Below are 12,830 nucleotides of genomic sequence, written 5' to 3'. Positions count from 1 at the left end.
CATGGCAACAAGCGAGAAAATCTCCTTATAGTCGACTCCCTCTACCTGGGTATAACCCTTTGCCACAAGGCGAGCCTTGAAGGTCTGTACCTTCCCATCAGTACCCCGTTTTCACTTGTAAATCGATTTACAACCTATAGGGCGAACCCCATCAGGCTGATCTACAAGATCACATACTGAGTTGAAGTACATCGACTCCATCTCGAGGTCCATGGCCTTGACCCATTCATCCCGGTTAACATCCTTCATTGCCTTCTTATAAGAAAATGGATCCTCAATATCGTCATTTGCTACCATAGCAAGGATTTTTGTGAAACCCAGATAGCGAACGGGTGGGTTCACAACCCTCCCACTATGTTGAGGTTTCCTCAACTCTTGAGGTGGAACCAACCTATTTTATGAACTTCCATCAATAACTCTTGATGATGTAGCAAGCTCTTCAACAACCCGTGTTGAAGTTTCAGCAGTTTTAGTGGAAAGCTCACAGAACACAACTTTACTTCGTGGACTGTGCTCCCTTATATGATCCTCCTCCAGGAAAGTAGCGTTTGTTGAAACAAACACCCTATTTTCCGTCAAATCATAAAAATGACCCTCGTGTACCTTTGGGGTAGCCTACAATGAGGCATAACCTCGACTATGGTTTTAACTTCTTGGGATTAGCCTCAAGCACATGTGCAGGGAAACCCAAAATGCGAAAGTGACGTAAACTTGCTTTACACCCGTTCCACAACTTCAGAGGTGTTCTCGCCTCTTGGAGGGAACACAGTTAAGTATGTATACCGTAGTTTCCACTGCGAAACCCCAAAACGAGTCTGGTAAGGAAGTATAACTCATCATCGAGCGAACCATGTCTAACAAGGTCCTATTTCTCCTCTCCGCTACACCATTCTGCTGAGGTTTACCCGGCGCTACGAGTTAGGAAACGATTCCATGTAATATCAAATAGTCCTGGAATGCCGAGACCAAAAAATCTCCACCTCGTTCCGATCGAAGTGTTTTAATCCGTCTATCCAATGCGTTTTCAACTTCAGCCTTGAACTCTTTGAACTTTTCAAAGGAGACTTCCGTTGCATAAGATAAATATACTTATACCTTGAGTAATCATCTATAAAACTAATAAAATACTCATAGCCACCTCGGGTTCGTACATTCATAGGACCACAAAGGTCAGAATGTATTAACCCAAGAGGCTCCTTGGCTCTATAACCTTTTCTAATAAAAGGTCGTTTAGTCATCTTACCCTCAAGGCAAGATTCGCACACTGGTAAAGAATTTTCTTCTAACTCACTTAGAAGTCCATTTTTCACCAATCTCTCAATCCTATTAAGATTGATATGCCTTAAACAAATATGTTAAACTTGGGCGTTTTCTTTTGGAGAAATTTGTCGACGTTTTGATTAAGTTACGAAAGTTTTAAAGATTTCAGTATTATGGAGGGAATTAATGGCTAATGGCCTTAGCACATATAAATTCGATTCCAGACTTACTGTGCAAATAAAAACACCATCTTTATGAATAAACACTTTATCCACATTAAACGAGATAGTATATTTACATTGCAATAAACACTTTACAGAAATGAGGTTCCTCTTTAGTTCGGGAACTATATATACATCATTTAAAAAAAAGAAACATATTCTATAAAGCTAACTGGAGTCCTCTCACTACTACAGCTGAGACGACGTGCCCGATGCCTACTCGTATCGTCATCTCACCAGCCTTTAGCAGTCGCCAAGATCTAATCCCCTGAAAAGAAGAACAAACATGGTTAGTGGCGCCCGAATCAATTATCCAAGCAGAATTATCATTCTCCACTAAATAAGTTTCAAGAACAAGTAAATCACATTTACCTTTATCGGTTTTGGCCTTAGCTTTGGCTGCTTTCTTCTCTTTCAGATACCAAGGACAGTTCCTCTTCTAGTGTCCATCGTGGGATCAGTGGAAACACTTTCCCTTAGCAACTTGTGGACACCTCCTTGGGGTGACAGGTGGTGGGTTAGCAGGTGCCTTCCATTTTCCTTTACCACCATTCTTCTTCTTCCCCATTGCAGAGTTAGAAGTAGAAGGTACAGACTTCGTTCCTGAGGTCGAACCTCTACAGAATGTCCTGAAGGATGAAACAACATTTGCCTCACCCTTCTACCACTCCTTACTTTTTAGTAAAGATTGGTAGGTCTGCAACTCGTTGAGGAGAGTTGCAAGGATATATTTCACTTTGTTAAGAATCACATTGCTAACAAAGTGCAGGAAGCTCTCCAGCAAAGAATGCAGGATTATGCTGATCTGGCTGCCCTCATCGATGGTGAACTCATTCAACTCCACCATATTAAATTGGACCATCATGTTAAACACATGTTCATGAACAGAGGTGCCTTCTTCCATTTTAGAGTTGAATATGTATTTAAGAGCCTCAACATAAGCTGTTCAGACGGTTGTCCAAACATCCCCCACAATGTCTCCATGATCTCACGCGCTGAGACCATAGGCTCATGTTTCTTGGCCAAGACTTCAGAAAGACTTGCCAAGATGTAGGCTCGAGCCTTCTCATTCACCCTTGTTCATCGCTCGTATGCCTCTCAAACATTTCGAGTGGCATTTGGAGCTGGAATAGGAGGACAAGCCTCCGTGTGAGCGAACATGAGATACTCGATGATCAGGATCATCGTGATCATGTGTTTCCAAGTTGCGAAATTATCGGCAGTAAGTTTTTCGGCACTTAATAATGTTAACGGGGTTGTTGCCATTTTGAAAAAGTTTGCTGAAAATACAAACAAAACTTTATTAGATTTTGCTAAACCACTTTTAAACCAATTAGTTTTGCAAAATAGTTTCAAGTACCCTAAGTTATAGACTTCTATTTTGCAATGATGCCCCAGTGAGTCAGGACAAATGTCACCGGTGGGGTGATCAATTGCCTCTTCGCTAGGATGAGACATTCTCAACCATTAGGTAGAACCAACTCTTGGAACTAGACCTAACAACCACTATTTTTCGGTCTAGAACTGTTAACCTTTAACAATTCCGTGTAAATGTGATCCCTCACTTTCGGTGCCAGAGTTCCACCCTAATGAGCCCACTGTAGGGAAGAAGCAAATTAGGACAAGAGACTAACTTACCTTATCCTCTTACAGGAGATCAAATAAAGAAACGCGCAAAACTACCATCCTTTAGAGGGACACTCCCAGGGTGCCTCGAGGCGATGCTCAATAACTTTATTCAACCTAACGAGGGAGACTGAGGGATAGGCTGTCGTACTTCCCGCTCCCACTTACTATGAACACTCTCTCCATCCACGTTGATATTAACCTACCCAAACACCATCTGTTAGGGGGACACGCCAAAGGTGCCGTGAGGCCGAAGGTAGATCTCACGGTGTGGACTATTTAGGAGAAACATGAAAGGTTTAAGTGAAGCATCTTATGCTCTAAGTACTACCCATTAAATGTTCTACCTAGGAGTTCATTAACCTAGACAATCCGCAACTGATTTTAGTCTAAGTTATCTTTTTTAAACTCTGCACATAAACAACGTTTGTCTGTGAAATATGAACAAGTTCAAGTAGTCAAGTTTAAACACTTTAATGAACTGTCCTTAACTTGCATGCATGCATCAAATCTATCTAATTCACATTTCCAGGTAAGTTCCCAGGTAGGAGTGTTACGTTTCCATCAACTTAAATACCTCAGCTTAGAGCGAACTCGCCTTAGACAAAAGGTCACTTATAGATAGATTTGCTACACTTTAACCTTTTATTAGCCAATTTAACCCTATTAAACTAATTAAAAGATTAAAGCCTTAGGGTTACTAATCGTATTAGAACTGTGATCTTAGATCTACGTGATCCAAGTTTTAAACATTTTAAAACCATGAATTAAACCTAAGTGGACATGCATGCCTTTCTTATTTCTTTAAGTTCAATTTCTCTTTAACTTTTAAAAAGAAACAACTAAAACCATTGTGCACAACGAGGTGTTTATAAAAATTATAATGTAACCTATATGTCATGCTTCATGAAATTTTCTGTCATTACTATATATAACTTTTATATAATGCGTAACAACCAAGCAAACATGCTATCATTCACCCTTATACTATAACAATTATAATATAAAGATGATGCATGTCAATGCTTTTTATGCATGCATAAATATAACTCTTATATTATATGATGCATGAGCATGCTCTTACATAATTAAATCATACTTCTCTAAATTATAATAATTACAACAAAGAGATGATGCAAGAACATTGCATAACCTAAGGTGGGATTTACTATATGTGCATACCATATGTCATATAAAAAACTTACATCATATGTAATAAATAAAGGATTAATGGACCGGGATGAGCCTTTACAAAAACCGAAATGAAAAAATCCTATCTATTATATTTTTCATCGAGCAAATTGGTTCACAGGAGAACCGGATCTTGAACCGCCATAAAACTCCATCGTGTAGTAAATGCAGTAGGTAGACGATCGTTCAGCGCGCACTAGATGATGGAAGCATAATTAAATGATCACGTAGACGACGACGAGGCTGCGAAGCCTGATCGTCTATGCGATCATATAACGCGACTACAGGTAAACGATTTACCTTGCATTAGAAAGTGATCGTTTAGTCAGTTAGTAAGCGATGAAGCTTGCTAACCTAAACGATCGTCAAAATAATACGATAAACTCTTGATCGCGTACCCCATCGTTTAACCGATGCGTTCAACAGCGATCGCATACTCCATCGTCTTTACGATGCAATCAACAGCGATCGCGTACCGCATCTTCTGCATGATGCGATCAACCCTAGATCGCCTCCTTCCTTGAAGAACCGCAACATTTGCATAGATTTGCTTATTCGAACGACTCAAAACTTCAAACAAACTTTGAATACAGACTCGATAACGATTATTAATACCCAAAATCGCAGGGGCCTTTACAAGAAATCGCAAATGTAAAAGGATTTAAATCAAACCGAGGCTACCATCCAAGAAAACATCCATTAATCCCGCACATCCACAACAAATTTAACAATTAAACAGTGTAGAAATGCACCCACCAAGAACGTAAATGTCATTTCGTTGCAACAGATAAAATCGGAGTATCAGAACTTGGCTCTAATACCAATTGAAGGATCTCTTACCGAAGAGTTCCATGAGTGCGTTCGGATCGCTCCAATTTCACAGTGACCAAAATACAACAATATACATTCAAACGTATAGTTATGAAAACTAACAGTCAATTAAAGGCATGCTTTGAATAATAAATAAACGAGGGAGAGAGTTGCCATACCAGTTGAAGACAGTCTTCAAACTTCGGAACTCAATGCAGTGGAAACCTCCACCCGATCGTCAATGTCGCAACACGCACAACCGCAAACTCACGACCGCAACGGGGCTGACACCACCAGAAAGGAGCCCTAGGTATTCTCAGAGTGAGAACCCAAAGCGTGGTCTTTGGTGAATTTGGTAGAGGAAGGAGGAAGCACGGATCGTGTAGGCGATAAGCAAGTAGGAGGGAAAAAGACACTATCATATAGCACGATGCTTATCGTTTAGGAGAAACTACACGATCGTGTAAGTTTTACAGAACGATCGTTTAGGAAATGGTATACGATAATTTAGCAAACTCTGCACACACTACGATCGTTTAGGGAAGCTATCCGATCGTGTAGGAACTAGGCGCGAGGTGGACGATCGTTTAGGTGGAGAGTGACTATCGTATAGGCTCTCGAAATACTTAAGCGATCGATTACTTTTCACCAACGCGATCTCTCTCTTTGTTTTTAGACGGAAGATTCAAAATGAAAACCATTTTCATTTTAATTCATCGGTTACAATAACCGACGGTGCCCCACTAACCCATGTCTGATTGTGAAAATTTGGCTTAATTATCATATAATTAACCAATTAATTAATAATAAATATAATAATATTATATTTTTATCCTATAGTTTGATATCACATATCTACTATAGTATTTTCTCCTCTACTTGATATAAATCATATTTATATCTAATTTTCTCCAAAATAATGTTTCTCATACATTTAGCCAATTATATCATATATAATTAACCAGTTCAATTATATCATATATAATCGAACTTCCTCTTGTCAATTTGAATATCTCAAATTAACCCAAACACTGATTCTCGACTTTATCCAAGCTACCCAGGGGACTTGAAGATACTTGAGGATGTTCTTCACTACGGTCCAGTGATCTTGCCCTGGGTTAGATTGATACCTACCGACTATGCCCACTGTCTGAAGCTGTGAAAGAAGGTTTGTGGCTGAAGGGATTACTAAATAATTTTGGCATTGCACAAACAAAGGTATATTGTGACAACCAAAACACAATCTACTTATATAAAAACCAACCGTTTCACAGCAGAACCAAGCACATTGCATTAAGTACCATTTTATCAAACAGGTGATTGAGAAAGGGGAAGTTGAGGTAGTAAAGATACATACCTCAGACAATACAACTGATATGCTGACTAAAACAGTTCCACTAAGCAAGCTTGGTCGATGCTTGGACCTCCTCGGGTTCGAGTTACCTGAAAAAGGTTAGCTCAAGTCAGCTTAACAAGCAAAGAGGGAAAGGTACTCTGAATGTTTACAAAGGTGGAGGTTGTTACAGAAGAACCGAAGACAAGAAATAAAGATTGCAGGCAGTTGAACGTTGTCGTCTTCTTTCTGTTATGATTGTTGTAACCACCAGAGCTTCTTCGTTGACCATAAGTGCATGTATAAAAAGAAAACGAATGTGAGAATAACATACGAGAGAGAGCAAGAATAACATACGAGAGAGAGCAAGGCATTCATTTTGTAAAAAGTTTAAAGAAGTAATAAAAGAGACCCTCCCGATTTGCACAGGACATAGGCCTTTGGCTGAACCACTTAAACACTTGTGTTCTTTCTTTCTTTCTCGACAATCGTCAAACATTTACTTAGGAGTCGTGTACACGATCGTTTAGTTCCTATTGCATCGTTTAGCTCTGCATCACATCGTCTAGTTCCTCAATTGTCGTCTCAACTATCATCCACACGATCATCTAGTGCTCGTACTATTGTTTATATAATTGAACTATCGTTTAGTTCTTTGGAGCTTCGTCTACACGATTGAGCTGCCTTTAGGTAAACGATTGAAGAGTTTTGAAGCCTTAAACATACAGCCTTCTCCGAGTCTTGAAGTATACTTAACCGTTAATTCTGAGTAGTTTGTGATTGCAAACAAGAGGATCATAGTTATCTGGGACAACACCCCATGTGTCACTCTACATGTTACCCATATGTCTCATACCTACATATTATCATTATTAGTATCCATGTAAAGCCACCACCTACTTGCCATTTTACCTATAGATAGAGGCATTTGGTGGATCTTGAGATAAGGCATACATTGGTGAAAATTCCATGAATTTTGGAGAAATGTATTATTTTCATAATTTATTATTTTTGTTGTTTTATTCATTTATATACTGTTTTGATTTATTTTAATATTATATTTTCTCGATATCCGTGAGTGGTGAGCATAAAGGCATTGGAAACTGATCCAGTCAATTGAATTGAGGTCGATCGGTTTTCGATTTTCATATAAAAAACTGTTGAAAATCGACCGACCGACCGATATATATAAATATATTTTTTAAAAAAAATTTACTAAAAAATAAGTATAAGAGTAAGCCTACTACCATCAACCCAAGCCCAAGCCTATTGTCTTAGTATTGATTTTTTTTTTTTAATGTTCCTAAATTCCAAACCCACTGCATGATTGATTGATTTATTGAGAAATTTTGATTTAAATATTTGGTTATCAAACTTTGAAATTTATTACATTTTGGACCAATCTAAACATCATTTGATAGATAAAGACACAAATTACAATCTCAAATGTTGATAGTTTGACTTTCTACCACGAATTATTGTAAAAAAGAAGAGAGAATTTGTCTATCTTTATCATTGAAATTTTAAAATATCAAATTTAGTCTCTAAATTTTGGAAGAAAAAAACTATTTTCATACTTACTTCTAATTTAACATTAACAAACTGATGTCCTAACTTCAAGTAGGTGAACTAGCATGTTAACATGAATATGATTTAAAATCAAATAAGTTAGAGACAAATATTAAAAGAAACAAATTTAGGGTAAAAATAAGTAAGATAAAAAAAAAATAACGATTTGTGTTTTTAAAATTTTAAAAACAGGCCCTGTTTGGTAAGGATTTGGTTTTTGAGTTTTTGTTTTTGAAAATTAAGGTTAAGACACTATTTTCATCTCCATATTTCTTCCTTTGTCATATATCTTTCTACCAATGGTTTAAAAAACCAAACCAAATTTTGAAAACTAAAAAAAAAAAAAAATCAAAAAATTATTTTTGTTTTTAGAATTTGGCTAATAATTCAACCTTTATACTTAAAAAAGATGCAAATCATGATAAGAAATGGAGAGAAAATAGAATTAATTTTTTAAAAAAAATGGTTAACAAAAGGGCCTAAAATAACCATTTAAAAAGATTAGACACGGAATAGAACTAAATTAAAAATTTAGGTCCCTTTTGGTAACCATTTGTTTTTTTTTTTAATTTTTTAAATTAAGTCTATTTCATTTACATTTCTTATCATAATTTGCATATTTTTTAAGTACAATAGTTAAGGCCCTGTTTGGTAACCATTTTGTTTTTTTTTGTTTTGTTTTTAAAAATTAAGTCAATGGATACTATTTCTCCTTCCAAATTTCTTCCTTTGTTATCTATTTTTCACCAATGGTTTAAAAAAACCAAACCAAAATTTGAAAACTAAAAAAAGTAGCTTTTATTTATTTATTTTTGAATTTGACTATGAATTCAACCACCGTAATTAAAAAAGATGTAAATCATGATAATAAATTTAGATGAAATAGGCTTAATTTTCAAAGACAAAAACAAAAAACCAAATGGTTACCAAACATGATCTAAATTATTAGCCAAATTCCAAAACAAAAACAACTTTTAAGTTTTTTTTTAGTTCTCAAAATTTGATTTTTTTTTTAAATCATTGATAAAAGTAGATAACGAAAAAAGAAATTTGAATGTGAAAATAATGTCTATAGACTTAATTTTAAAAAAAACAAGAAAAAAGGGCAAAATATTACCACACGAGACTTTAAAGAATCATTTTTTCTCTTTTTTGCGCAAAAATAAAACAGAACAAATTTGAAAGTTGGAAACTAAAATAACAAAAAAAATTACTTTGTGAAGAAGACATATTCGGAGATAGAATGTCAGCATATTTAAAGACATATAGGCCTCACTGATTGGTTGAGCTTAGCTCTTAAAAAAACTTCATGAACTTTCGATCCCTCGTGATTTAACTAAATGCGTCTTAATCCAAAATACATTAATAAAAAGTGAAAAAAGAGAGAGAGAGACACACACACATTTATATAAAGAGTCTATTGAAGAAGAATTTTGACTCTCTAAGGCAAAGCATATTGAAGACGAACGGTTTCTTCAAGCACTCTCTCTTTGCAAACCGCAAGAACAAGATGGAAAACCAACTGGCGCTGCAAAACAAGGAACACTCTCAAAACCCAGTTGAAGGATCTAAAGATGAAGCTTCTGTTCAGCTTCCAGCTCCTCCTTCTTGGAAGAAACTGGTGTTTCTCACTCTCTTTTCTCTTGTTTAAGCTTTCTGATTCTTTTCATTTGTTTCCCTTCTTGTTTTAATGTTGATTCTGTTTCTGGGTGTCTTTAATTTTTGCTTGATTTTCAGTTTTCCCCCATTATATCACCTTTTTTTTTGGGTAAATTTTAGTCTGGGTTTTGTTTGTTGCTGAGTTTTTAGTTCTAGGGTTTGTCAATGTAATCGCTTTTTGCCTTTAAAGGGCTTTTATGATTAGGGCTTTCCTTGTTTATGAAGTATTTAGCTTAGGAATTTTCTGCTTGTGGTGATAATTTATGTGTTTCTCATGCTACTTATGGTTTGAGGAACTACTCTGCTATTTTGCTCTGATCCCCTGAAAAATTTCAGAGAAATTCAGAGAGATTTAGAAAATAAGAAGGCTTTTTCATTCGAAAATTAGTGATTTCTCTGTACATCAGTTTATAGGATATAATCCTTCAAAGACAGAAAACTAAGGTCTATAACAATTACATTTTCAGTTTTCTTTCTTTCTTCTTCTTCTTTTTTTCTTTAAAGGAAAATTTGTTTCCTCTTATAGTTTTCACCTTTTTTTTTTTTTTTTTTTTTTTTTTTTTTTAAAAAAAAAAAAGAAAACATTTTAATTCTTGGCCAAATTTAAAAAACTAAGTTCAGTTTTGACATTTTATTATTTTATTATTTTTATTATTTTTTGAGTCTTCAAATTTTTTTCTTGGATTTTGAAAATATATTTTGAAGGTAAATGACAAAGCAAAGCAATCCATACGAGGAAGTACTATAAGTTTAATTTCAACAACAAAAAACAAAAACCAAATGGTTATCAATTGGAGCCTAAATAGGACTGACAAATGTGTATTTACAATCTGCTAAGAAACTCGGGAACTCCAGTATTAGCTAAGGAACTACTAACAGACAGGGGAAATCAAATATTTGGGTGTTTTTCTTTCTTGACCAAAATACTATGTTCCTTTGGTTGAGGATAAGGTTAGTTACTTTCAGCAGCTCTTATAAAATTATATCTATCTTTCTTTTTAAATTTATTATTGTTATCATTGTTATTATTGTTTTCAAGTCTGAATGATTTCCTAGTTTCCTAATGAAATGCATTTTGTTTAAAATGGTCATTTAGTGGAGGATGTGTATTTAGCCTCATAATAAGAGATTGACAGAGTTAGTTAGGTGGAGGAGGAGAATTGTGTAAAGAATACTGTAACCTTGAATTTGTAACTTAGTTACTACTTTGGTATTCCCAAGATGCATTGGAGTGTTTTCTGTCGGTATCTTTGGTTTTCTGTCTATCCTCTGCCTCCCAGGAGAGCAGTGATGACAATCATGTTTCAAGCCGTGATTTCAGGTACAATGTTCAGATATACATCAAGAGAGAAGTCTGATTTTGAAATAAAGAATGAAGATGAGGAATTGATAGTTTCAAACTTAAGCTTTAGCCCATAGATGAATCGTAGCATGAGGTCCATATTCTAAAATATATATATATTTTTTTGTTTTCTTTCATAGTTTTGCATAGCACTTGTCATGCTGTTATATCCCAAATATTGTTCTGAACTAATAATCTTTGAATGATATACAAAAAACCAACCATGCTCTGTCTTTTAGAGCCTTCATTACAAAACTTTTGTTACTCCAATTAGTTGCATTATAAAAGGATTAGATGTGTCTTATCTACCTTCTTTTTGCTTTCGTTCTTTGGCTTTTAAGATGACAATTGTGATATTTCATGTTTTATTCTATTCCAGTTTTTACCCAAGAAGGGAGGTGCACCAAGGAAGAATGATATCGTATTTATAGCACCTACTGGCGAGGAGATCAGTAATAAAAAACAGCTCGAGCAATACTTAAAGTCGCACCCTGGAGATGTTGCGGTATCAGATTTTGATTGGAGTACAGGTGAGACACCCAGGAGATCTACTAGGATTAGTGAGAAGACCAAGGCAACCCCACCACAGGAAGAGCCCCCAAGGAAACGAGCAAGAAAATCTCCAGGTTCAAAAAAGAAGGAACACAGTGAAACTGAGAAATCTGAGGGTGTGAAAGAAACTGAAATTAAAGGTGCTGAAATGTCTGAGAAGGAGAATGCTGAAACTGAGAAAGAAAAGGAGAACTCCAAGGATGAAGAACCTAACAAAGAAGATGAAACAAAACAAAAAGAACTTGAAACTGCCAAGGATGAAGAGCCTAAAAATGAAGGTGAAAAAGAAGAAAAAGAAATTGAAACTGCCAAAAATGAAGAGCCTAGAAAAGAAGATGAAACAAAAGATGAAGAGGCCAAGAAGGAAGATGTAAAATCAAAAGAAACAGAACAGAAAACCACCACAGAGGTGGAAACTTCACAAGATAATAAAGAGAACACTGGGATTGAAAATGTTCCTGGCGATGCAACGGAAACAAAGAATGGCCAGTTGGATACTGAGGATGATGAAAAAGTAGAAGATCGAAGTTATGAGAATGTTCAGAACCAAGAGGATGTCACAGCTGGTGAAAAAGTGGCATTGGAGGTTGGTCAAGATAAAGGAGAAAAGGGGCCACAAACTGAAGCAGAGAAAGCTATTGATTCATGCTGTATGAAACAGGAAAAGGCAAACGTTGGTAATACTAAGGAAAATGGGGTTGCTGAACAAGAGAATTGCAGTGGAACTGAAAAAACACCGGCATCTGAGGGAATGGTCACGGAAAATGAAGACACACAAAAGCATGGTGGAAAACGTGACATCCAGGCCGAGAGCAGAGGGAACGAAAACTTGAGCGAGGTGACTGCAATCAGTAAGTAAAACAAGTTATCTCTCTCCGCCAATACCCCCTCCCCTACTTCCCCGGTCATCATCACAACTTGCACAGCCAAATGGACTTGCCACCACCATTTTGTAAGTTGGCTGGTTCCCTCCTTTTGTAACTTTGAAATTGCTACAATGACTGTAATTTAATGTTGTTAAGGCTAGACTTGGTTGGGAAAAAAAAAGTTAACTATTCTGATGGTAGATGAGTTGTAGTTTTGTTTTTTTGTTTTCTTTCTGGCTGGTAGAACCCAAGCCAACTGACTGTTATTGTTAATGAAACTTGATCACCTGTAGTTTTTGTTTTTCTCTTATGCTATAAGTAGGTTAAATTTACCATCTCTGACATCAGGCATTTGTATCTGTTGGATCATGTAATAAATGAATTAGAAGAAGTTTCCGATA

The 12,830-nt window shown here is 36.0% G+C and overlaps 1 protein-coding gene across 1 annotated transcript; it reads left to right on the top strand.

Moving 5' to 3' along the window:
* Nucleotides 1-9,418: 9,418 nt before the first annotated feature.
* On the top strand, nt 9,419-12,830 carry LOC120085847 (methyl-CpG-binding domain-containing protein 11-like). Its single transcript, XM_039042067.1, has 2 exons — nt 9,419-9,631; nt 11,391-12,830. The coding sequence occupies exons 1-2, from the start codon at nt 9,521-9,523 to the stop codon at nt 12,420-12,422; spliced, it is 1,143 nt and encodes a 380-aa protein (XP_038897995.1). The 5' UTR covers nt 9,419-9,520; the 3' UTR covers nt 12,423-12,830.

This window comes from Benincasa hispida, chromosome 9, assembly GCF_009727055.1.
Source record: "Benincasa hispida cultivar B227 chromosome 9, ASM972705v1, whole genome shotgun sequence".
NCBI classification, from domain to species: Eukaryota; Viridiplantae; Streptophyta; class Magnoliopsida; order Cucurbitales; family Cucurbitaceae; genus Benincasa; species Benincasa hispida.
This window is presented reverse-complemented; position numbering and strand designations above follow the sequence as displayed.